We start from the raw sequence: 27838 nt of genomic DNA, 5'->3' as shown, positions 1-27838 counted from the left end.
TCACTGTGGCGCATTTTGACGGATGCACAGAGATCGCGCCCCCGGCGAGCACGCCCGAATGACCTGGTCTGTCTGAAGTCAAAGCCACCGAGATAGTCGGAAAGAGAAATGCAAGTTCTGGGGCAATGCTAATTATATATTTTAATGAATATAGCCGTTCTGTGACCAGTAAAGAATTAAAGTATTTTGTATTTCAAAACATCAACATTAGGACTTTTTTTTGTTTTGCAATATTAGTTTTTAAATACAGTCTTGTTTACTACAAGGCAAGGTATCCAATTAACAGCTTTTTACGACTTTTACTATTTTAAACATTTTTACACTTTGCCATTTTTTACAGTGTAATATCACAGCCATTTATAGATACAGCAGAATCCAATCTCTTACAGAAAAGCACTTGGAACTCTTTTAATTTTGAGTGTTTTTCCTCATCCATGACTCCTAGAGTGAATCAAAGCTTAAAACGCACGGGCCTAGTTCAGATAAAGATAATGCATCCCAAATGCTCGCTTTCTAATTAACGTGTAGCTTTTTTCCTCCAAATTTGAAGGCATTAATAAATATAGCTGTTGCTTTTTGGCTGCTTCCATCATGCAGTTATAATTTCTTACAAGGTTTGGAATATCAGATGCATTATATTTGAGTAGGCAGCCCCTCCCCCGGTGTGCCGCACCAACACCATAGAACTGAGCTATGAAGACGAGGAGGAAAAGGAGAACGAATGGGAGGGGTGGCTTGAAGCTGAGAGAGAAAGAGAGAGAGAGTACGCGCACGGCGAAACATGCAGCACCAGTGGCAAGGAAACACAACCGTAAACTGCGCGCAGAGGGGGGGAAAAAAAGATAAGCGCGGACAAAGGAAACATGGACGCATCCGAGAAGTATCCGTGCGCTTTTAGAATGGAATTGACAATTAGGCCATTGTGTACATAAATGTAAAACCTTTAATGCTGAAGTGGGAGGCAAGATATTGCAAGCTGACAAGGCGGAGTGCTGTTTTTAATCCGTCTGCGGATCCTATGATCTTGCGATGGCTGTTGCAGGGATATGTGATTGCCTAGACAAAAAAGTGCCTCTTTCTTTTTTGCTATTATTATTATTTTGTGGCCTTGCACTCGGACAAATACGATATTCCGTGCCAGAGGAATCGGAAAGTGGAACGATTGTAGGTGATATTGCACAGGATTTGGGTTTGGATATTCGAAAGCTCCCCACCCGAAAGATTAAGGTAACCTCTGACAGCGGCAAAAGGTACGTGGACCATAAGAATGGAAAATTATTGGTAAACGAGAGAATTGACAGAGAGACATTGTGTGATACAAGCGCCGCGTGTGTTTTGAATCTAGAGGTTCTTCTTGAGGACCCAAATGAAGACCATAATGTCGAGGTGGAGATAACAGACGTGAATGATCATACGCCGCAGTTCCCCAGAGACGAGTATCAATTGGAGATCACAGAGTCGGCTTTGCCGGGCTCTCGTTTTCCTATCGAACACGCGCAAGATCCGGACATCGGTACGAATTCGGTTCGATTGTACCGGCTCAGCCCAAACGAGCATTTCGCTCTTGATTCCAACAAGCCGTCTTTGAATACTAAGCACATCGAGCTCGTTCTCAAAAAGCCCTTGGATCGCGAGCTCGCCCCTTACCATCAGTTAATCCTGACAGCGACAGACGGTGGCACACCAGCACGAACAGGTACCGCAAAAATTAACGTTCGAGTCTTAGATTCGAATGACAACAACCCCGTTTTTGACAGCTCAGTATATAAAGTCAAATTGCTTGAAAATTCGCCCAAAGACACTTTGGTTATCAAACTGAACGCCACAGACCAAGATGAAGGAACAAACGGGGAGGTGCTTTTTTCATTCAGCAGTTACACACCAGACAGGGTCAGGCAGATGTTCAGTATGGACACCAACACTGGAGAAATCAGAGTCAAGAGCAATGTGGACTATGAGGACACTAATTCATACGAAATGTACATCCAGGCCATGGACAAAGGCCCAGCTCCAGTAGCAGCCCATTGCAAAGTGGTGGTGGAGGTCGTGGATGTCAATGACAATGTTCCAGATATCGTGCTCTCGTCTTTGTCCAGTCCAGTGCGTGAAGATGCCCGTGCAGATACCGTGGTGGCCCTGATCAGTGTGACTGACCGGGACTCTGGACCTAACAAACAGGTTACCCTTGAAATTCAACCTGGTCTTCCTTTCAAAATCAAGTCGTTTAGAAATTACTATACCTTGGTAACTTCTGCCTTTCTTGACCGTGAGACCACAGCAGCCTATAATGTCACCCTCAGCGCTACCGATGCCGGAAACCCTCCCCTTTCGTCTCAGAAGACCATTCAGGTGGATGTCGCAGATGTAAACGACAACCCGCCACGCTTTGAGCAGACCTCCTACACTGTGTATGTCATGGAGAACAATGCACCTGGAGCCTCGCTCTGCACTGTCAAAGCTCAGGACGCGGATGTCAATGAAAACGCTCGCATCACCTACACGGTCCTAAACGACAACAATCACGGGATCCCGGTCACCTCCTATGTGTCGGTTAAAGCGGACACAGGTGTTGCCTATGCCCTTCGCTCCTTTGACTATGAGTCATTACGGGAGTTTCACTTCCAGGTTAAAGCTCAGGATGGGGGTATCCCACCACTCAGCCGTGTAGCCACTGTCTATATCTACATAATGGATCAAAACGACCACGCACCCGAGATTGTGACTCCCCCAGCCAATGGCACACGCTTAACGGAGACGGTACAGAAAAACGCAGAGCCAGGAACTTTGATCACAAAGGTAGTGGCCTATGATGCAGATGCAGGACAGAATGCGTGGGTCATCTATTTGCTGGACCAGGCCAGCGATCTGGATCTATTTAAAGTTCACGAACACACGGGAGAAATTCGTACAACGCGGCGTGTCCTTGAAGACAACTCCACCTCTTGCAGTCTAACCGTACTAGTAAGGGACCATGGCGAACCACCTTTGTCATCCACTGCTATGATCAACGTCGCTGTCATGGAGGTGCCACTAAAAGTCATGCCTGACCCCAAACGAATCATCCGCCCTCACAGTTCTCTTTTGTTTTCCAACGTGACACTGTACCTCATTGTAGCCTTGAGTGCCACCACCTTTGTGTTCTTGGTGACAGTGGTTGTGCTGGCTATCGTGCGCTGCCATGCCTACTGCACCCAGCCCGGGTCCTGCTCACCCTGCTGCGTGTCCCAGAAGGCCCAAGCGGAAGGAGGCTCAGGAGGGGGCAGTGGAGGTGGTGGTGGCTCTCAACCCAATAACAATGTGGTGCTTAGACGAGACCTCAAGGTTGAGCCTCATTATATTGAAGTCCGGGGTAATGGCTCTCTGACCAAAACCTATTGCTACAAGACCTGTATGACTGCTACCTCAGGCAGTGACACCTTCATGTTCTACAACACGGGCCGACCTATCAGTGGCACCTGGGGCTCCGAGCGCTTTTTTACAGGAGGGAGCGGATTTGTTCGCAGACTTAGTATGCCAGATGCAGCACTACAGGTATGTCTCATTAGAAATGATATATATCCGTAAAAATGTCTGGAAAAAACAACAGTAAAAAAAAAAAAGCAAAATGAGTCAAAATTTTTGTTGTTGCCAGAAAGTCAGTGTAAAAAAAATGTTTTTTTTATTTATAATATTATTTATAATAATAAATGAATGAATTAGTATATAGTATATAATAATAATAATGATTGAATGCAAAAAATAAGAATTATTTAAATAAAATATAGTCATAATGTGATGCATCCCACAGGAATTTCTAAGAATGTTTGTTTATTGATTTTTACCATACATTTTGGTGATTCTTTTTGAGTATTTTGTAGATTTAAACTGCAAATTATATGGTAATTCCCTTTTTTTTCTTCCAAAAGCTATTTTAAATATTTAACATATTTAACCGAAAAATGTCATATGTTAAACCACTTTTCACCATTTTTTAATGTAGCATTTTTTTTATAATTCAGATTACACTTATGTTAAATTACTTGACATAAAATCCTAAAATGTTCTCATGCAGCACAAGTTCTGACTAAATTTCAGTAAAACTAGATATATTGGAAACCAGAGTTCAGCTAGTTGATCTAAACTTTCACTCAATATAGTGCTACTCTGGTTTCCAGTATGTTTTAGTGTAAAAATAATTCAGTCAGACCATGAGTTGCAGTAAAGCTCTGTGCCCACGTGCCAGAAGATTTGACCTTGTCATCTCCTTTTATACTGTGCGGTTATCTAGTGCAGCTTTACAGTGCTTTGCTTCACCCTGCATTAGTGTCAAACATCAAGACTTTATAGAGTAGCACAATGCATTTATGATTATTCAGGCGTTTGCTCCCACATCTGAAGCTGTCATCACATTTTCAGGATTATTTCCTTCCTCTCACTGCCACCCAGGCCATGTCACTGTCTTTACTCCAATATTGTGTTTGAATTTCTACATTATTTTGTGTACACTAAATTACACTGAAGTAAAAAGTTATTTTTTTGGTGCCACATAGACCATTTTGGTGAAAAGAAAAAAAAAACTCCTCACAGTTAATGCAGATAGGATACATTTTAGTGTAGTACCTGTGCAATGCATTTGCTGTCATAGATGTTCAATTGATGTGTTTTTGTCAGTGTAATTGGCGTGAATTCATGTTCACTCTGTCAGCCATGGATTCGTGAAATGTGTTTTAATTAGCCAGAACATGATCCAAAGGCTGTGCAGCCTTGATCTCTGGCTCATGGGAGGAGATGTTGCAGATGGTTTAAAAAAGACAAAAAATAGTCTAAAAATGTCTACAGTACAAGAATAACTAGAGTTTACAGAGAGATGCTCTTGACAGCATCAGATCCTCTCAGATGTGTCGGTGAGAGGCACTGCAGCACATTCGTCACTGCAGAGGATTTAGGAGCAGAGGCCGTCTGTCCAAGATAAGAGAGCAGGCAATGAAATTAACCTCCAGCCTTTGATTCTCAAGCCCTGCAAATTACACTGTGAGAGCGAAGCGAAGTCTCTTTGCACGCACTCTCTCCCCCCTGAATTCACCTGATTAAAGAATGTTATTTACTCAAATTATCTGGGCCATTCTCTAATGCCTCATCTTTTCACATATTACCCAACCTAGTTTTTTATAAAAAGAGTGGCAACTACATGGTTGTGAATTGCTGGAGGAGCAGATGACCATCTTTGTTTGAGGCTTTCTATTATGTTGCAAGGTGAATGGTCATCTTGTGACCAGTGCTCAGATTGAGTTGCGTTAGTTGAGGGCAGAAAATGCTCAAGTACCATATTACATGAGGTCAGCTGGTATCCCAGGATGATATAATTCCCGTACCATGGGGAATGAGGAGATGAATGCTGGGAGAAGAGAAAGATGTTTAGGGACTTGATGTTTAGGGACTAGCAGAAAGGGCAAAGTCATTTAAAAATGTGTGGTAATGGCTATAGTGATGCACCTATATTAAAATTTTGACTGATATCAAATAAATATGTATTTATTTCAATATTATGGCCGATAAGTGCTAAATAGCTGATATTAAAATTATGATTCTATAATAATATGTGTAGAAAGTCACTAAATCAATCATTTTAAAAGTTATGAAGTGAATCTAGTCATCACAGAATTATAATTGAAAATATAACAAGCACATATTCAGTCAAGAATAGATTTACACATTCTTTAAGATTAAATTGAATGAGCACTAGATTATGGCAAAGATTATCTACACTGTAAAAATTATTTTTCAAAGTCTTAAATGAATAATAAAGATTATTGAAATGTATTTTACAAGTCTTTCTACTTCAGAATTTCATGTTTAATTCAATGTGTTTTTGCCGTTCCTTTGAAACAATTTTCACTCAAAATTGCTGGTATATTTACAAAGTAAATCTGAGACTTTTTTATAGTTTCAATTTAAAAACACACTGGAAAAAAATGGTGTAGAAACAGTTTTCATTCAGAAATTGCTAGTAAATTACACAAGTAATTACAAAGTAAATCTTACACCAAATTGAAAAAATAGTGGAGAAACAATTTTCACAAAAAAATAAAATAATAATAACACATTGGATTGGATTTTTTATTTTTATTTTAAGTAGAAAGACTGAAATAGCGTTTTCTTGGAAAACTTGCTCCAGTAATATTGCTCCACTAATATCTGCCAATGCCGATATATTAAAATCACTAAATCAGTCATTAACCAGTATAGTACCATATATATCGTGCAGCCCTTGTAATATGTTGTGTATGTTATTAGGTGAATGTCAAGTGTCCTTCATGTGCTTTATTATGAAGAACACTCTCTCCACACATACAAGTTTTATACCAGAGTCATGGGCCATGGCGTATTGCCAATAATCGTCCCTGTAGTCCTGGTCTCCTTTAGCTGTGGTTCATATTAAAATGCAAGGCAGAAACACACACATTGAGCAGCATGATTTATTGATGAGAATGTATCTAACCCTTTTCTGTCCTTCCACCCCTTATTTCCCTCTATCTCTCTTCATATTTCTCTCTCTTTCTCTCCTTTCTTCAGCCCAAAGGACCAAATGCTGACTGGCGTTACTCTGCGTCGTTGAGGGCAGGAGTCCAAAGGTAAGCACATTTGCTGTTAATAATGTCCTGAAAGATTTACAGTCCTCTTTCAACTGTTATGGAAAACATCTCTCCCCTGTTTTCTGTAGCTAAATAAGAAGTAAATGTTAAGTGTTTATTCTGATCTTGAGCTTGGTAGCTGAGTAAAAGTGTAAAAGCACTGTGAATCATGTCCAGCTCTAATTTCCACATTTCCTGACGGGCAATAATCAAATCCTGACCCTCAATGTAATTGTGCAGGAAACCATCTTGTTTGAACTTAATCAAATTGAAGGGAGAGCAGAATCTAAAAAGCATCCTCAAAATATTATACATTACATAAAATGTAAAAAAAAAAAAAACTCTTTATAAAAAATATTGATAACACTTTTCCAGTTAGGTTCGATTTGTAACATTAGATAAAGTGAAAAGTGACATGACATGTGGCCAAGTATGCAAAGTAAATCTTACACCAAATTGAAAAAATAGTGGAGAAACAATTTTCACAAAAAAATAAAATAATAATAACACATTGGATTGGATTTTTTATTTTTATTTTAAGTAGAAAGACTGAAATAGCGTTTTCTTGGAAAACTTGCTCCAGTAATATTGCTCCACTAATATCTGCCAATGCCGATATATTAAAATCACTAAATCAGTCATTAACCAGTATAGTACCATATATATCGTGCAGCCCTTGTAATATGTTGTGTATGTTATTAGGTGAATGTCAAGTGTCCTTCATGTGCTTTATTATGAAGAACACTCTCTCCACACATACAAGTTTTATACCAGAGTCATGGGCCATGGCGTATTGCCAATAATCGTCCCTGTAGTCCTGGTCTCCTTTAGCTGTGGTTCATATTAAAATGCAAGGCAGAAACACACACATTGAGCAGCATGATTTATTGATGAGAATGTATCTAACCCTTTTCTGTCCTTCCACCCCTTATTTCCCTCTATCTCTCTTCATATTTCTCTCTCTTTCTCTCCTTTCTTCAGCCCAAAGGACCAAATGCTGACTGGCGTTACTCTGCGTCGTTGAGGGCAGGAGTCCAAAGGTAAGCACATTTGCTGTTAATAATGTCCTGAAAGATTTACAGTCCTCTTTCAACTGTTATGGAAAACATCTCTCCCCTGTTTTCTGTAGCTAAATAAGAAGTAAATGTTAAGTGTTTATTCTGATCTTGAGCTTGGTAGCTGAGTAAAAGTGTAAAAGCACTGTGAATCATGTCCAGCTCTAATTTCCACATTTCCTGACGGGCAATAATCAAATCCTGACCCTCAATGTAATTGTGCAGGAAACCATCTTGTTTGAACTTAATCAAATTGAAGGGAGAGCAGAATCTAAAAAGCATCCTCAAAATATTATACATTACATAAAATGTAAAAAAAAAAAAAACTCTTTATAAAAAATATTGATAACACTTTTCCAGTTAGGTTCGATTTGTAACATTAGATAAAGTGAAAAGTGACATGACATGTGGCCAAGTATGGTGACCCATACTCGGAATTAGTGCTCTGCATTTATCCCATCCAAAGTGCACACACACAGCAGTTAACACACACCTGTAGCAGTGGGCAGCCATTTTTTGCTGCGGCGCCCGGGGAGCAGTTGGGGGTTCGGTGCCTTGCTCAAGGTGGGAGGTATTGAAGGTGGGAGAGAGCGCCGTACATTCACTCCCCCCACCTACAATCCCTGCCGGTACGAGACTCGAACCCGCAACCTTTGGGTTACGAGTCCGACTCTCTAACCATTAGGCCACGACTTCCCCTGATAGATAATGCTTTAGGTACCATAAAGCTGACCATAAAGTAACAATGAAACCCATTTAGAATTAAATAATCTAGGTTAATGATTTTTTTCTTTATTTATAAGTATGCTATTGTTCATTGATTAATGTTCAATTGTAATATTTAAATACAAATTTTATTTTATTTTTATCATAATTTATAGTTTTTTATTTTAGTATTATTAATTTACTACTATGGTATTTATTAATATTTTGAATTACCTTTTATTTTTTCAGTAATTCTGTTATGCTACTTTAAAATATTAATTAATATTTCTATTTAGCTTATTATTATTATTATTATTATATTTTTCTTAAATATGTACATGTACTTAAACATGTTTTTGTTTTTTTGCCAAAGCAACATTTCTAATTTTTGTTTATGTTTTTAAGTTTAGGATTTTCATCTAATATTTACGTTTTATTTTATTATAGCTTTATTTCAATTAATGAAAACAATTTTAGTTGTTTTAGTTTCCGTTAACAATAACAACACTGGTATACAACTTACTGAAAAAGCATTACTCATATTGTTCAGTTCATAAAATCTGATGCACTACACATTTACTTGTATTGTATTAAGCTATTTTAAACTTGTTCTGTCGTCCAATATATTTCCCCTTGTGTATTTCTTGATTACAAGGTTGCAATGCAATTGAGAAAAATATTAGATTCCATTCCACAACCACATGATATCGCATAATAGGTATACTAATTTGTCTCTCTCTGTATATGTTTGCTGTTGAACAAACTCAACAAAAGAGAGTGGAATAAGAAATTACAAGAAGCCAATTAGTAAAATCGAAAGACTGTCAGCTCTTCTGTCTGCATTATCTATAATAGAGCCTCATCCAAAAACCAGAATCATGACCACCAGGAGCTCTCTGACTTCTTCCTGACCTCTTGCCTCTTCTTCTGTGGACCAACTGTGCTCTGTCTGTCTTCATCACGCACAAACACAAGCTTTGAAGCGTTTGCTAAGTGCCTTTCCCTGGCATAGTGGCTCTGCAGTCTGATCTTGAGTATGTAGGTCATCAGCATTCTCCACAGCAGATGCACAGTCCTTCACAACCAAGCATAAAGGACAAGCTAGCAGATGAGCTGATTGTGTGAGCTTACCCACACCCCATAAGCAAGAAATTCAAATCTCAGGGGGAGCATTTCAATGCATAAATACTGACAAAATGAGTCATCTCTGAAATGCAAAATCTTTATTCTCTAACTCTTTACACATACCCGCATACACACATCTGGAGACAAGGCCCCCTCCTCTAAGCACCACACACATACAGTTTCCAAAGCGTGAAGGACTGTCTGTTTTATGTGATAAATTTGTGCTACCCTGTGGGCTCATCTCTGGGGATGGTTTTGTGTGTGTAAATGCGCGTGTTTTATGTGGTTTTCTATGACTGAAGGCTGGTGCAAAAAGGGGCACAGGGAACATTATACACAGGGGACAAATTAGATGGGATTTCACTGAGCCACTTAGAACACCATATAAACATAGTACAACTTTGCAAACAAAAAAAAAACTTTAGATATGCACCAGTATTAAATTCAATACTAATTCTGTCAGATAAGATGATTATTATAAGCTGAATAGGCTATGTCCGATAACGGATAAATGGCATATATTAAAATTCTATATGGTTTTGTCTAAATAAATTAAAAATAAAACGCTAAAATTGAAAATCAATAATTTTGAATGTTAATTTAGTGAAAAGTTAATTTAGGCATCACAACATAATAATGCACAGAATATTAATTTTGAGATTTGCTATTCAATTATACAAATTTGCTACAGTGTTATTAAAATATTAGTGTTTTTAAAGTGAGCATTAGATGAAGGTAAACGTGATATTATCGTGATATACAGTATATTTAAATGAAAAAAAAAATTGAGAAATGAGCATGCAAAATTGAATAGCCAGTATCGACTGATACCAATAAATCAGAGGATTTTAATATTGTGCATTAAATTGAATGCATTAAATTGATCAAAAGTGACAGTAAACACATTTATTATGTTACAAAATATTTATATTTCAAATAAATGCGTCCTGTTGCTAAGCAGAAATGTTTATTGAGCGTAAAATTAGCGTGATTTCTGAAGGATCATGTGACACTGAAGACTGGAGTAATGGCTGAAGAAAATCCAGCTTTATTATAACAAAAAAAAATTACATTTTAAAATATATACAAATAGAAAACAGTTATTGTAAATTCTAATAATATTTTTATAATATTACAGTTTTTACTATATGTCTGATCAAAGAAATGCAGCCTTGGTGAGCATAAGAGATTTCTTTCAAAAACAAAAATCTTACCAACCCCAAACTTCTGAACGATAATGTATTTTGCATATCCTTAATTAAATTAATTATTTCAATTTCAACAATTACATGTAGTTTAATTTCAGGAGATGATCTTTAAAGCTTTCTGTAAATTCAGTAAGTTACATTATTATTATTATTATTATTATTGCCTTAGATTTACATTATGTATTCATAACTTTTCATTGACCCTCAATGAACCAAAAATTAAGATGACTAATTCCTGAATAACTCTCTGTCATATTTCCTTTTCATTCAGACTTATTCCAAACACCTCGAGTATCCAAACCTCCTCTCCAGTGGCTTTAAATCCACACCCCTCAATCAACAAGCCTCTCCTTAGGCTAGAAAGTTACTGATTCACTCTGCCAAAAGGCACGGGCGCATTTCAGCTTCAAGGGAATTAGAAAGATCCATCATGCTAACACACTCACACTGGATCAGAGTTATGGGAGCTGTAGCAGGCTGGGCACACCCTGCGCTGCATTGCAGATGCCCTTCTATACCCACTTCCTTTCTGCTCCTCATGTCTGTACATTTATAATGGATGTATAGGAGTGCTGTGGCAAAATTCACAGTCTTGCTCTGTATGGGTGCTTGTCTGATCATAGTTTCCATGGTGATAAACACACAGAGCCATGCTGAAAGCCAAAGGCCGTCGCTGGCAAGTGTATATAGGAAATGAAATGTCCTTTTAACGTAATGCTTTTTAATGCATATGCACAGCTCTAGGGTGTAGTGTGGTATTTGTTGAAATTTTAAGTACATACTACATCTTCAACTGACTACAACAAATTCCCAGGCTTATGTTATGCATGGCCTGCTGACAGTCCAAGAGAGAGAAATGGAGAGAGGAATGGAGGGAAGATAAAGATGGTAAAGTAACTAAACCATGTATTAGGGGAAATCAGATTACGAATTGGGCAAGAGTAGAGCGGTGGAGCTTTCACTTTTATATCATCTTTCTTTTCACATTTCTTCATTTCCCTGTTTCTTCATCATTCCTACACTGCAAAAAAATAATAATTGTAACATTTATTTTGCAGTTAAAATAAAAACCCCAGAAACAGGATACATTTATTTAAAATACTCCGTAAGATATTATGAGTAATGCATCTTTGATACACATTTATTTTGTCTTTTAGCATATTTTTTTCACTTGTTTTAGGCATCAACATAAACTAGTTAAAAACAAGCAAGGATGCATTAAATTGATCAAAAGTGACAGTAAAGACATTTCTAATGTTACAAAAGAGTTATATTTCACATGAATGCTGTTATTTTGACATTTCTATTCATCAAAACATCCTGAAATAATAACTATACATCACAAATTCCACGAAATATTAAGCAGCACAACTGTTTTCATCATTGCTAATAATAATAATAATAATAATTAATAACAATACGATTTTCTGAGCACCAAATCAGCATATTAGAATGATTTCTGAAGGATCACGGTGTGACACTGAAGACTGGATTAAAGACTGAGACTGGATTTATGACTGCTGAAAATTCATATTTTCATCACAGGAATAAATTACATTTGAAAATATATTTAAATAGAAAATAGTTATTTTAAAGTGCAATAACATTTCACAATATTACTGTTTTACTGTATTCATCACATAAATGCAGCTTTGGTAAGCATAAGAGACTTCTTTCAAAAACATTAAAAAATCTTAACGACCCCAAACTTTTGAACGGTATTTTACATTCATGACACAAATCTTAACACCTCATCTAATGTTGCTACTCGAGTAAAACAAGTAGTCATGTGGATTTTAAAATGTATCTAAAATATGCTTGAAAATATATCTTTTATATTTACAATATACTTTTAATATTAATGATAAGAGGTCATTTTTGTATCATCTTGTGTATCTTTCTGCCTTCTTTCCTGTGTATATTTAGACACTCTATCAATGTGCTTTTCAGTCAACATGTCTGAAGGAGTTAAACCATCATGACACCATCATGACAGCTCGCATGTCGCACACACATAACCTCACGCACAGACACATTAGATCACAGATAGTCTAGCACACTCTGTCACATGTACTTTCACCATAAATATATACATGCGAACACAGCAACTCTTGACACATAACACAACTGTCCCCCTCAAACATCTTATTTACTTTTACAGCCCAAAAGCGAAGTCATATTTTAATGTGAAATATTTTTCGAATCAGTTTTACTGAACATTTTCTCTGTGTATTTTTAATAGCACTCAAAAAATTGCTTGTGTGATATTTTTAAAAAAATTGCTCAAATGCTTATGTGTGATATTTCAAGACTAATGACATGCTAATTGATTTTGATTGTAGTTCTGTGCATATGGAGGAGGCATCAGCTGTGATGCAGGGAGCGCAAGGCATGCTGGTCCAGAACTGGCCCACAGTCTCCAGTGCAGCAGGTGAGGTCACATCTTAAAGACATCCGCAGTGTAATTAAATCTTAATCATCCGAAACCAATGACTCCATCTTCTCGCAAAACTTCATGCTCTTGCTAATCTAGTAATTTTCACTCTAGCCAAATTATCATGTTCATCAACCTATTACATCTGTTTTAACTAATATGCCTAATGTATATGGTGATTCTGGATTTCTTGTAATGAATCTTAGGAATAAATCAAAACCGACTGAAACTTTTGACCCAATTTGAAACTGATTCAAACTGACATGGATTCATGAATGTTTAAAGGGGTCATATGATGTTGCCAAAAAGAACATTATTTTGTTTATTTGGTGTAATGCAATGTGTTTATGCGGTTTAAGTTTCAAAAAACACATTATTTTCCACATAATGTACATTATTGTTGCTCCTCTATGCCCCGTCTTTCTGAAACGCGTCGATTTTTACAAAGCTCATTGATCTGAAAAACGAGGTGTGCTCTGATTGGCCAGCTATCCAGTGCATTGTGATTGGTTGAATACCTCAAGCGTGTGACGGAAATGTTACGCCCTTACCATACTGTGATGCCGTGTCCCGGCGCGACGAGACCCATTACAAATGAGGCATTTGTTGCATCCAGTGGGGACATAATTATGGATTATAATGACTTATATGGTCTTTTTACGCATTGCGTTGCGTTGCGTATTGCGCCATATAAACATAAAACCATTTGTCTGCATTTGTGATCGGAGAAACGACAAACAACAAGCGCTACTCTACACTGCTCAAAACTCGCGTTTGAATCCTCAGTGGCAAATTCTTTAAATATGGAAACATACTTACAGGTTGTGAGTCAGAATCGCTGGCATTGTAGGTTCAGGAAACAGTCCTCCATTAAATGCGTTGCACACACATGAATATTTGGATTGAACTGTTCTGGAACAGTGTTGTAAATACAACTTAACCACTGATTTCTAGTTGTGTCCTCTTTTGGAAGGCCAAACAAAGTAGTTTCGCTTTCACAACGAAACACACAGCATCTCCACGACATGGTGGCTGCGGCAGCAACAATACTACAGCGAGAATCAAAGTTACGCCTTCTTTCTTTGTGTGAACATTTGGTCGGTGTTATGCAAATTGTCCCACACAGTGACATAGACATGTGGGGGTGTGTTTAAACGAGCCGTTTTAGGAGGGCGTGGACGAGTCTTAACTTTTATAAAGAATATCTCTTTGGGTTTGAGACTTTTGTCTTTGCAACTTTAGGGATCTTATCTATTCACAAACAGCTTGTAACACTCCAAAGAGAAAGGAAAACTTGAAATTGCATCATATGACCCCTTTAAAACAACCTATTTACAGCAGGTTAGGTATATTCATCCAAAAATGTCAGCTTTTCCTCTCTCTCTGTCCTCTTCTTGCTCTTTTACAGTCTTGCATGCCCTGAAAGATCCTCAATCCAAGTACAGGATGTACTGTGCGTTGTTTATTTGTATTGCAATACTGTTCCCAAGATCCAAAATGACAGTGAACAAGTCTGCAAGTCTGGCTTGAGCTTTCCCATAATTTTTTTCAGACTTCCTGCAACTAGCAATCCAGACAATGACTTGCTGTGCTCTGTGGTGATTCTCATAGATCTACTACCATAATTTCCTTCTCTTCTTCCATAGAAGTCCATTCTTTATTAACAAGTATTGAAGTATCAAGGCCAGTCTTACCATGACAGGATTTCATTTGTAATTTAGTGGTGTCCCTCAAATACTTAATTTAAACACATAATTAGGCGACATAATCATTAGTTGACACAATGAACCAAATGTGTTTATTTTGGGTAAGCGCACAATGGCCAAGCACACACTGTAAATTTTCAGGAGTGACAACTGCATTTAAATTTGGGAGTGAATCCTCTAAATTATCATTTTGTGTGTTCGGAACAGAACTCTCTCTTGAAATAGCGATGATTGACACCATGGTAACTAAAGTAACGTTCGGGCGTCTCACATGTTTGGTATCCGCTATTTTTGACCAAAGTGATATTACAACGACCAAAGACTCGTTTGGTGATTTTTAACTAAACCACCGTCAACAGAGCCAGCAGTTTTTTTTTTTTTAAGCAACACGTATTAAGCTTCTTTTGGCTCATAACGCATTCGGATTTATGGAGGCAATAAAGTTGGCAAGTGCAGGTTATGATATTTTGGTATGTGGATTATTTCCAAGATTTGAATTTGAACTTCGTTTGAATTTACTATGGGCTTGTTCTTATTTGCTTATCTAGTTCCAGATTTCTTACGCCATGCATACAGATGAGTGACACAACTGATGTGTGTTTAAATACGTTATTAACAACTAGTTGTTCAGGGGTTGCATTTCTCCTACAACAACATTGTGCAACATTGACAGTGTACAACTCGCTGCTTAACCACCATAGTACGATGCATTATTGTGGAAATGAACTGTTTCCTGAACATGTTGGTTCAACAATATAGGACGGTCGTTAATGACAACATGTGCACGTGGTAGACTAATAACTTCCTACTAATTCATCGATTCAAGATTTCTGAGATGCTGCTGTAATGAACATTGCAGCAGATGACTACTTCACTATTTTTGTTCTTTTCCATTTTGCTTTATTTTAAGTTTGATTCATCACGGTTCCCTCTTCCGTCATACGTTCCTTACGCATTTATGCACATGCACACTCTTCAAAAATGCCGCTTATTAAGGACAAGCTAAAACATATAGATTCAAATGTATGTATATATATATATATATACATATGCATCATATTTAAAATATATAGATTGGTCGGTGCCAATATTGCGCTTCCGTTGCGCTTCGGGTGTCCCGAGTTTGGGTCCGAGCTCGCGGACCTTTCCCGATCCCATCCCTCACTTTCTCACTTTGCTTCCTGTCTAAATACTGTCCTATAACAATAAAGGAAAAAACGCAAAAAATAAATCTTAAAAAAGCATATTTTGTTTAAGTCCACATGTCATATTAAGAAGAAACTATGCTTCTAACCACAGGTTGAGAGCTGTAGTTCCAACCACACAGGTTTGCAATGCTGTTTGTGAATGTTTGTTTCAAATATGGTTTTGGGAAACACTGAATCATTGAACTATGTTGGAAAACGACGGAATGTAAGACAGTAGTTGGCTAATGATGCTTTTGGGAAATGCACCCCAGTAGAATTTCTGTAAATGCGGTTGTCACTACCTGATTATTATTTTTAGTTAATTCAGTTGTAGAATGTTGTTGTCACGCCCATAAATTACTGAACTGTGTGTGTACAGAACAGGATTAAGCATTAAAAGGTAAATTGACAACCGAATTTAGCTTCAGAATACCAGCCCAATGTGCTTGAATGGCATCTTTCATTTACTCTGCTGAAGTTAAGAACCAAAGTATCTAAATATTGTGATGCAAGAGGCCTGTTTGGGGTTATTGGATTTGCATTACTGAGATATGCTTCTCCTCAAAGATCAGCCATAGACAGAGGACGATCAATCTAATGTGCCATTAGAGGAATGAAAGAAGAGTGGCAGGTCTCCTGAGTGGTAGATGGTGGAGATATTGACTGGCTGATAGAGCAGAGCTGAACTGGAATGACGGCAGACAGCGGGAAGAAACGGATAGAGTAAGTGGGACAGATCGAGAGAGGCAAAAAAAGAAAAGAGGAGAGAAGAAAGAGAAATCCATTGATTCTTTATTAGCAACCTGCAGAGAGGCGAAGCAGAAGGATGAACTACACACTGTAAATCTGATAGACTTATGAAAACCAGTCTAGTTGTCCTACTAAATAGTGATTATTAGCAGGCTAATGTTGTGTTATTGAGGCAACGCAGGTGTGTTGTGTAAGCGCTGGTTTAGTGCTTGTAAATTACAACACGGTTGAGGTCATGGGAACAGGAGGAGCAGAAAAGAGGCCAAGCAGGAAAATGAGACACAGATGAATGTGACGTAGAAAGCACAAGATATATGAGGATGCTATACTGAAAGTCGTTTAAAAGATAAAGCATGTGGGATGCAGAGAGACGGCAAGTAATAGATGAGGAAAGAGATGATAGAATGAGAGTGATGCTGAAAGAGAAGAGTGGGGATGCAGGGGTTGGAGATGCACAGAGGTTCAGAATTGGCAGATCCCTCCGGTGGTCCTGTTGCTAGGAAACACTGCGTGACTTGTTGCCAGGCAACAACAATGAATCTTAGATACTGCAGCAGGAGCAGCTGGGAGTGGGCGAGCGGGGGTGGGGGAGGAGGTTTCCATGGCAACCAGCCGTACTCAAAATGGAAGAACGAGCAAGGTGTGGAAGGGGAATGGAGAGGAAGAGAAAAAGAGAGTTAGAAACATCATAGGAAAAAATAAGGACCGGAGGCCTGTAAGGACCAAAAATAGCACAAAAAGTAGCACATATGCATCTAACAGGTGAATGCGTATTAGATCACATATTTGTCTTTTAATGCATACATTTATCTGGCTGCACTGACAAGCAATACAATACGTAATGCTGCTCTATATCGTTGCTGTCAGGTATAAGCTTCAAATGCCCAAAAATTACCATGAAACAAAACAAATTTGATATGCATGTGTCATATTATTAACATTTTACAAAAAATTGTGAGGTTTATAAAAACTTAAAACAGCCGCATGTGGGGTGGATTTTACTGACAGTTTGAGGATCCCGTGAAGTTACAGGGTTTAGTCACAAGCTCTTTTAAAAACTTTTCATTGGCCAAATTTTTGTAAAACCCTCCGACAGACATAAAGGGTGACCAATAGCATTGATTTATGAAACAAACAAACAAACAAAAAAGATTCATAATATTTTATATTATTTAAAAGGAAAAATAATAATTTTGAACAATTGGATACTAAAACTAAACCATCTAATGACCATAATACCCTCTTTGGGCACAATTAAGGCAAAGAAAATCAGCAAGCTAAAATCTATCACAATCTTGACGGAATATCAAGCAACAGCATATACAACTATTTTGGCACAATCTTTTATTTTATTTCTTTCCCAAAAAACATTTGCAGAATCAAAGTCATGTGGTGCAACCAACAAACAGAAATATGAAGAACAAAAAATGTTAGTACTTTTTTATTTTTAGAGTCATTAAATGAAAAGTTCTTGAAAATTGTACAAAAGTTTTTCAAAACTATATGAATACAACATTTTTAAGAATTTAGCATGTTTAAAACTTTTTTTTTTGTTTTAATGTGGACACTTATTTGTCACTGACCTGTACAACAAAGAGAGAAATGCAATGAAAGTCAGTTTTAGACTGTTACTTCCAGCTCCACTGCCGATCTTCTCTTTAGTCTCATGAGGACGAGAACTAGTCTGCTCAGTTGACCTGCTCTGACATGAAACTTAACACACAGACACACACATGCACTGATATTGCTGCCATAATAAAAGTCACAGGGAGATGCCATGAACACATGAGTTACTCTCTCACTAGAGATCTGGCCACTCTGCAAGTAAATGCTACTACTCTAAACCACAATTTCTGACCTTCTCAGCCAAATGTGATCTGTCAAGCCCAAGGAGCGGCACACAGTGGTTCATGCAAACACTCCCTCATTGACTCTTTTCTGTACCGTATGTGTACCATGAGTGTTTTGTATGGATGGAGAGGTGGTATATTTTTAGGATGGTTAAGAATTTGAGCAGTTATACATAATGGATCAGTTGCCACAGAAAAAAAGAGCAGTTTGCATATTAATGGCAGGATTTGACATGTCTGAATTTAGACATGTGCCTGAAACTGAGCAGGAGAAGGATTCCAAATTTATTCTAGTTGTTGCACACAGTTGCATAGACACAAAATCCACCCATGCAGATTCATTTAAGCAGAGGAAAGAATATCAAAATGGATAATCCCTGCTAGGTTTTGCATTTATTGAAATAAGCTGTGCGGTACTGTCATAATAAACGTACAGATCAAAAACAAACAAAATTGCATTTAATGGCCATGGTGAGATCTAAATAAAACACAGAAATGAAAGAAGGTCATAGAGGAACTGGTGTGGCAAAGAGCCCTGCTTCTGTAGGGAAAGTAGTACATAAGTCTCTCACTCCAGACTCAGCTCTCTGTCCCTGTTGGGGTGGTACACTTTCAAACATGAACATTGTATGAAAGTGCACTCCAGAGTGATGCAGTGTCCCTCTCTCTGTGTGTATTACTTGTAGGTTTAGATCAGTGTTAAATAAAGAAAACCAAACATTCTTCTCCAATCATGGTTTTGATGCAGATTTTTTGGCATACCAAGAAATAAAGTTGACAAAGTAAAAAAAACACATGTGCCACGTTCTTAGAAATGAAGTGTTTTTAAGTTTAAATGCAGTGACTCTTATTATGTGGTGTAACCATGAAGTAAAAAGGAATAACATGTATTTATTTATTTATTTACATATCATGAATTATTAATAATAAATATATTATTTATAAATAGTTTCTGGGGAGTCACACCATATTACATTTTAAAACCACAACTAATCCCACCTTGTCATGACAAACTCAAATGATCTGATATTTTTAGAGCTTTATTGACTTTGACACACAGTTACAAGGGTCTCTCTTTTCTATATATATATTTTTTTGTTCATAATGTTGATTTCATCACATGACTTTGTTGGTTCCGTGACAAAAAGTGTTGCAAATATTATTAAGCAGTGAAGATGCTTTTTAGAACTGCCGATTTATTAAAAAATAAAAAAACAAAAAAACAACATCATCAACATCAGCCCTTAAATAACACAGCAAATATTAATCACAGAAATTAACATATTACTTTTCCCAACTCAAGTATTTTATTCTAAAAAAAAAAATTATAATAATACTTTAAAATTATATGCCAAACTTTTTCAATTCAGGAATTGTATTCTTTAACAAAAAATTATTATTATTATTATTATTATTATTATTATTATTATTATTATTATTATTATTATTATTATTATTATTATTATTATTATTATTATTATATTAGGACAGTTGCATCACTCTGACATTTTTGTCTCCCCAAAAATATATAAAAAATAATTCTACTAGTAGACGGCATCCGGAACTTGCTGCTTTGGCAAGGGGCGTGGCAGTACTGAAACACTGTCTAAGCTGTTCGCCAATCACAACGCACTGGGACAGCTAACCAATCACAACACATTTCGTAGGTGGGCCTTCATCAAATCTGGAACTAATTGAACCGTTTGTGCCAGGCTGGGGAGAAAGGTATTTTAATAATGTAAATTATGTGAAAAATAATGCGTTTTTCGAACCACCAAGCATGATAGCATGTTCTAGTACACCCCCAAAACAAAATCAAGATATTGTAAAAGAGCATAATAGGACCCCTTCAATTTATATGAGGAAAGTAATGATGATACAATCTAATTATTGTAATTTTTCTCATTCAGATGGGGAGGGAGAGGGACAGCTGTCCCCTCCTGTTGGAGCTGGAATCAACAGTAACAGCTGGAGCTTCCGCTACGGTGCAGGCCCCGGCTATGGTCCTCCACAAGCCCTGAAGCCAGGAGAGATCCCCCCTGAAGCCTTCATCATTCCTGGCTCCCCTGCCATCATCTCCATCCGGCAGGACCCAGGTGCCGTTGATGATAAGGGCGAGTTCATCACCTTCGGAAAGAAAGAGGAGTCTAAGAAGAAGAAAAAGAAGAAGAAGGAAAAGAAGGACAAGAAGGATAAAGGAAAAGATGATGGCGAGGAGTAACAAAGAACATCCCACTACGATATTACAGCTATCAATTTATGTTTGTAGCAAACGCTGACAGAAAGAGAAAACCAAAAATACTGAAAATGTAAAGAGAGGAGAAATTCCTTCTATATACCTTATTTACCAATTACCGTTTAAGAAAGAATAGAGTTTGTGCTGTACACACAAACATAAAAATCGCAAATTAACCCTGTGGACCTGTGACTCTGATTGGCTATTTTTCTAGTTCTGGTGCAGAAATTAATCAGTGATGTCCAAGAAAGAACTCCAGTCTGCAAAATTCAAATCAGGCCTTGCACCTTGTAAATGACATTTTCAACCACGATGAGGGAAGTCCCTCTTCTCTTTTAAAAGGATCAAATTAATGCAGTTAAACTGGATATGAACTCATGCCATACCTAGAGCTTTTTCTAACTTTATCCCTGCCTTCCTCCCTCAACGTCAGACGGGGAGGAAACAACCACCCCTGGCCCCATCTCACTCCTTGATCTGCTGGAATCAAAACTTTGTAAAAGAAAAAAAAAAACACTACAACTTTATCAGAAAGACCAGGGTCTGATTTCTATAGCAGATCAAACATAAATGCCTACAGAGATGGGAATGTAGCAGCGAAATCACTTGCTTTACACTCACAAAACCGTCCTAGAACAGGGCACAGAGATCGCTAACGCTTCTGACCTGCTCCCAAAGTAATGCTGAAATCTCCGAATGATGCTTTACTCAGTATATTTTCTAAGAGCAAGTAAATCTCATTTTATGCAGTCCAAAATCATGCACGCCCATGATTTGTATGAATACAAATCACAAATTGATGTGCGTTCTTGCTCCCTAGTGCATAATACACTATGAACAGGCTGTCAACATGCTGTACACTTAAAATCACCACAGGACTGAAGCACGACAGCCTCTCAAAAGTCTGTAAAATAGTAGAATGGATGCGTGTGGCTTCATTTCACAAAACACCCACTTCCTTTGCTGCTGTTTTGAATGTTTGATAGATGTCATCCCACTTCCTGCCAGCTTTATGTCTTAATCCAGCTACTTGCCCTTAGCTACTGCTTGTAACTTTCGCATATCTGATGTTGCCAACTTCCCTTTATTTGGTGTGCATTGCTGGCCCCATGTCAGTACTGCCCCCTGGTGGCTCGTATTTTTATCTTGTCTCGTACAATGTGGCAAGAAAGAGCAGAAAAATCAAGCCAATATTATTGTCACTTCTTCTGCTGGAAACATAAACACAGGTACTGGCCCCTACATGCACACAAAGTGTTTATGCTACACACACACACCAGTGTTTATGCTCTCACAGCAGTTGAACCACCATGGACTATGCAGCCATGCTTTTGGACATGTTTAACTACAGGATATGGTGCTTTCTAGGGCAACAATAGAGGTTGAGTGGAGATTAGAGTGAGAAGACCACAGTTGTGGGCAGTACATAGTTTTTCTACTGTACATAATCAATGATGAGATATAGCTTCATGACAGTTCCATAGATGTTGATTAAAATTTTGTAAATAATGGGAATGTTTTCTTAACATTCAGACATCATGTTTAAATTTTCTGTTTTTAAGAGGGAGCACATCTCTCCTTTCTTTCCCTTCTAAGTCTGTAGTGATACTCTTCAGTAAAGGAGAGATGTTTGTGCTGCTATGAGACCATATCATCACAAAACACACACAGATACACAGACACACACTCTCTCACTTGAGTCTTTTTCTGGTGTGATTCAGTGCTGTCAGATCACCAAGTGACTGTTTTGCATGTTAGACGCAATTAAAACAGAAATTATATATAGATATAAATGAACAGATATGTTTTTCATAATTATTTTTTTTCTCATTTCTGATGGAACTGGAGATGTGTATTTGCTGAAGTATGTAGACATTAATCAAATTATTCATACACAAACATACACTGATTACATACACACATTGAGCGTAAAAAAAAAGACACCGCAACCATGTCGGCTCTGTGGTGATCAACGTTAACATTCTAGGTATATGTAATGCTGTAGTGTTATGGTCTAAATTGCTTTTCTTTACAACCTTATGATTTTTGCAACGTGAAAGGATAAATCCTTCGTTTTGTGCTAGGCTTTGAAATCAATAACACTGTAATGTGAGCCAGTTCATACTTCCCTATAATAAAAACTTCTTCCTTCAAAAGAAGAAAAAATAAATAAAATAAATAAATAAATAAAAAATGATAAAACAGGAAATAAAAAGGTATATGTATTCTGCTTGTGTGTAGTAATTATGTATTAATTCATCCAGTGCCTAAGTGGCACTATGCTTTTGACTTTGACAGTGCAAATCTGTTGGACAAATTTTTTGTACACCTGCTCATCAGTGTAATGGTGTTTATTGTTTTATATTACTTTATGAAATCTGGTAATGTGTTTTGTTTATAAATCACAAATAAAGTTTTCTTTCATAAGTATTGGAGATTTATCTGTGGTTTTTATTTTGTCTGTCTGCATTGTTAGTAACACAGTAACAGCATTGGCTTGAATAATATTCTCTATTAATTTTTTGTTTCATCTTCTGCGCTAAAAATATAATTATAATTAAAATATAATTTCGGTGACTATTCAAATGGACCTGAACGTTCCACCTGCAAAAATCATAACTCTTCTGAAACAAACTGCCGCTATTGTTCTCAGAAATAGTAGGATTAAGTTATGTTTGGGTCGGAAATAATTTGAAGTAACGAGAAATGAAAAGCTTGAACGGCAAGATTTTGAGTGTAAATATAATACAATAGTGGAGTATAATAATGTATGCACTGAAACTGCCATCTTTCGGATCGCATTTGATTCGAACACTACACACACACAAAACAACAACAAAGCGAGGCATTGAACTTGGAAATTTTCTATTTAAATGTACGTCAGTCTGCTGACTGTTACTCAGGACACCAGATGTGTGCAGTTCAAGTTCAATACAGCAGAAATAGGCTGTTTCGTTTCCATTTTACCAGATAGCAAATGTAGTACATTGACTTCTCAATCATACTTTTCTTCTTCTTTATATTTTTTAACTATGTATACTCTATTTTATTTAACATTTAATTTATAATTTTACTACCGTATATTGAATGTAGAATACTTTACCGAGTCAAATTTCATTCTACGGACATTATTGCCTAAATCTGCAGTCGGACTTTCTATTCCAGCAGTCTTGTTCCGCGACTACACGGAGTGTGCTTGTCCATGGTGCTGAAAACATTCGCCAGTTTGTGGCGTATGTAGCTGGCATAAATGCTCTAAATTAAAAGAAAGACTGTAATCTCATATTGATAGGCCTACTGTTGGTTTATGTGGTTTATCTACAGTGTCAACAAAAGCCCACGGTAATATTTCGTGTATATTTAGGGTTTTGTATTAACCAGGTCTTATCCTATTAGGAAAGACTACTATTTCAGGATTATCTGTGATATACCAAGTTAGAATTAAACTGTGGATTTAAACCTAGCTACATTATCAGAAACATCGCTGTAAATATGGAGCACATGCACACCATGAATTAAACCTCACAGACTAAACCTAAACTCAATTCAACCACACAGCGTCGCTGTTGACTAGCTCTGCTTTTTTGGGCATAAGAACACACCCATTGGTGTGGGCATTTTTCTATTCTGTAAACATTTGTCCGACATAGCAGTGCGGTCGACGAAATAAATCAGTTGTTTGTGAAGAGCATTTCGAAACAACGCTTTACTATATTGCATCAAGAAAATATGGCGAAAACGTCTAAACTGTGTTCGGCCAAATGGCGATTATGGATAGCATCGCTTCTCTTCTGCGTTACCGCTGCTGATGTTCGTTATTCTGTGCCGGAGGAAACAAAGACAAAATATGTTATTGGAAGTCTGAGTAATGACCTTAATTTGGATTCTAATCGCTTGAGGATTCGCAAAACCCGTTTGGATTACCAAAGGGATAAACGATACTGTGAAGTAGACCTAGATTCTGGAAATCTTTTTGTTTCGGAAAGGATCGACAGAGAAATGCTGTGCAGAACGACAACCCCCTGCTTCATGCACTTTGAATTTGTTCTCGAAAATCCTTTAGAGCTTCATAACGTTGTTTTGGAAGTCCAAGACATCAATGACAGCCCTCCTGTTTTCCCCAAAGATTCAATTAAGCTGGAGATAAGCGAAGGAGCACCGACCGGAAGTAAATTACAAATAGCTCGTGCACGGGATTTGGATGTGGGAATGAATTCAGTTCAGACATATATTCTTAGCCAAAACAAACATTTTGTTCTTGATACAAAATCAAATAAAGACAGGTATATGGACATTGTTTTGAAAAACAGTCTGGACAGAGAGACAAAAGGAGAGCATTCCTTGATATTGTCTGCAGTGGATGGGGGAAATCCTCCTAAATCTGGAACAGTTGTTATTGAAGTGTTCGTGATAGACGTGAATGATAATGCACCATTATTTTCGCAGCCTTTTTACAATACTCGTTTATCTGAAAATGCAGTACTTGGAACTTCTGTCATCAAAATTGCTGCGACCGATGTGGATCAGGGCGCAAATGGGCAAGTAACGTATTATATCAATCACCTATCTGACAATACGAAAGAACTGTTTAAAATTGACGAAAATTATGGAGAAATATCTGTAATTGGACAGCTGGACCACGAACAGGCCTCCTCGTACGAGATGGAAGTGCAGGCGGAGGATGGTGGTGGTCAGACAGGCCATTGTAAAATTGCTATTGAAATAGATGACGTCAATGATAACGCGCCTGTTATATCAGTAAAGTCTCTGAAAAAAATAATCCCAGAAAACATCCCACCCGGTTCAGAGATCGCTGTAATAAACGTGAAGGACCAAGATTCCGGTCAAAACAGCTGGGTTAGTTGTTCCATTTCGACAAGTCTGCCATTTCAACTACAGCCTTACATCAAATCTTATTTCATCATCACTACAACTCGTTCGCTTGATCGGGAACAAATCGAAAATTACAATGTAACAATAACAGCAACGGATGGAGGTACTCCCCCTTTATTCTCCAATATAACTCTGAACATACAAGTTTCAGACATCAACGACAACCCCCCTACATTTGAGTTACAAACATATGTCGTTTATTTAAGTGAAAATAACAAACCAAGCACGTCTGTTTGTTCTATCAGTGCAAATGACCCAGACTGGAGACAGAACGGGACTGTACTGTACTCTCTGGTAACCAGTGAAGTCAATGGGGTCCCAGTGTCCTCGTTTCTATCTATTAATGGAGATACAGGGGTGATTCATGCTGTAGGATAATTTGACTATGAGCAGTTCAGAAACTTCACTGTCAAAGTTGTTGCCAGAGACAATGGATCTCCACCGCTCAGCAGTAACGTGACTGTGAAAGTCTTCATAACAGATGAGAATGATAACTCTCCACAGATATTATACCCTGTTCCTGATGGAAAGTCTTTAATGACTGAAATGATCCCTAAAGCGACTCTCTCAGGCTCTCTGGTGTCCAAGGTGATCGCTGTAGATGCTGACTCTGGACAGAATGCATGGCTGTCCTATCAGATTGTCAAATCTACTGATCCGAGACTGTTCACTATTGGTCTCCATAGTGGAGAGATCAAAACACAACGAGACATTTCTGAATCTGACAATATGAAGCAGAACCTTGTTATTTCGGTGAAAGATAACGGACAGCCCTCTCTGTCTACGACCTGTTCTGTAAATGTACTAATTTCTGACAACCTTTCTGAAGTTCCTGAACTTAAAGATATGACTTATGAGGACAACAACTCTAAATTAACGTCCTACTTGATAATTGCATTAGTTTGCGTGTCCACCTTCTTACTGACGTTCATCATATTGATCGTGGCAGTGAAGTTTTGTCACAGGAGAAAGCCCAGACTGTTGTTTGATGGAGCAGTTGCTGTTCCCAGCGCCTATCTCCCTCCCAACTATTCAGATGTGGATGGAGCAGGAACTCTCCGCAGCTCTTACAATTATGACGCGTATCTATCTAACCACAGGCTCGCGCACCAGTGACTTTAAGTTTGTGAGCTCATATAATGAAAACACGCTTCCTGCTGGTGGAACTCTGATGAAGAGTGACATCGATTCTAATATGTTGCACTTGTCTGACGAAGGGGAGTGTACAGAGGTAAAGGTCTGTTTTAATCCTTAACGTTTGCCCGTCTGTACTGTGACTTGGAAACACATCTGCAAAAAAAAAAGAAAAAAAAAGAAATGATGACGATGATGCACTTAAGCCCTTAAAATGCTTTAGAACAGATTCTGTTTTGAATTTTTGCATTGTCTCCCTTTGATATTTTAATAGAAATTCATTTTTTTAATTCCCTTTGACTTCCACAACTCTTAGTTTGAGGAAAACCTTTGCTAGAATCTTCTTGCAAGAAAAAAAATCATAATATCGGCGCCTCTGTCTGCTCCTGAGCCTTGTGTTATTCACATTTTACATGGTCATTTTCAACATCCTGAAAGAGTTGTAGACTACGGTGCCTTTAAAATAAACATTTAAAAATTAAATGAGTGTGCTGACGGGGTTTAACGTTTTGCCTGTAGATATTTTCACACTACGCAGTGTGTCGCTGTTGATCTGTGCCAGGAATTTGTTAATCGGTCCACCCATTTGCTTTGCATCCTATTTTCAGATCACACCTCTCATGGTCAGACCACTGCTGTTTGTGTCTGAGGACAATAAATATCTTAATAATAGGCCTATTAAATTGTCTTAAATAATTTCCTTCACGTTTATTTAGAATGGAATACACTTCATATGCGTCGCGGCGATCAGTGTGGAAAGCCATTGTCCTTTATTCATTCGCTGTTTCATTATGCTTAGGAGATGTATGTTATTCCCTTCTAGAGGAAATTAAGCGAAGGTCAGTGGTCGGCAATATTGCGCAGGATTTAGGAGTTCATAGGAATACATTTTCATCACGGAATCCAAGGATTGAGTTTGATGGAAGAAACCGCTACTGTGAAAT

At 37.6% G+C, this 27838-nt stretch overlaps 1 protein-coding gene and 1 pseudogene across 2 annotated transcripts; both read left to right on the top strand.

The window, feature by feature from the left end:
• Window positions 1-692: 692 nt before the first annotated feature.
• Window positions 693-23033, top strand: LOC107687386 (protocadherin alpha-C2-like). Of its 2 annotated transcripts, XM_016484694.1 has the most exons (5): window positions 693-3531; window positions 6553-6611; window positions 13047-13135; window positions 20299-20356; window positions 20542-20676. In XM_016484694.1, exons 1-5 carry the CDS (start codon window positions 1030-1032, stop codon window positions 20594-20596), a joined length of 2763 nt encoding a protein of 920 aa, XP_016340180.1. In that variant the 5' UTR covers window positions 693-1029; the 3' UTR covers window positions 20597-20676. The 2 variants fall into 2 exon arrangements, with proteins under 2 accessions (XP_016340180.1, XP_016340170.1); XM_016484684.1 differs by lacking the exon at window positions 20299-20356 and having other exon boundaries at window positions 20542-23033.
• A 1458-nt stretch (window positions 23034-24491) lies between these two features.
• On the top strand, window positions 24492-27096 carry LOC107687401 (putative protocadherin beta-18; annotated as a pseudogene).
• The last annotated feature ends 742 nt before the right edge of the window (window positions 27097-27838 follow it).

This window comes from Sinocyclocheilus anshuiensis, unplaced genomic scaffold, assembly GCF_001515605.1.
Source record: "Sinocyclocheilus anshuiensis isolate Anshui unplaced genomic scaffold, SAMN03320099.WGS_v1.1 scaffold205, whole genome shotgun sequence".
Classification (NCBI taxonomy): domain Eukaryota; kingdom Metazoa; phylum Chordata; class Actinopteri; order Cypriniformes; family Cyprinidae; genus Sinocyclocheilus; species Sinocyclocheilus anshuiensis.
The sequence above is the reverse complement of the archived record's forward strand: the minus strand, read 5'-3'. Positions and strand labels throughout refer to the sequence as shown.

Coding starts and splice junctions, on each gene's coding strand:
- LOC107687386 (XM_016484684.1), top strand. CDS start 1,030: ATGGCTGTTGCAGGGATATGTGATTGCCTAGACAAAAAAGTGCCTCTT. Junction 6,612..13,046: donor TTGAGGGCAGGAGTCCAAAG/GTAAGCACATTT, acceptor TTTTGATTGTAG/TTCTGTGCATATGGAGGAGG. Junction 13,136..20,541: donor CACAGTCTCCAGTGCAGCAG/GTGAGGTCACAT, acceptor TTTCTCATTCAG/ATGGGGAGGGAGAGGGACAG.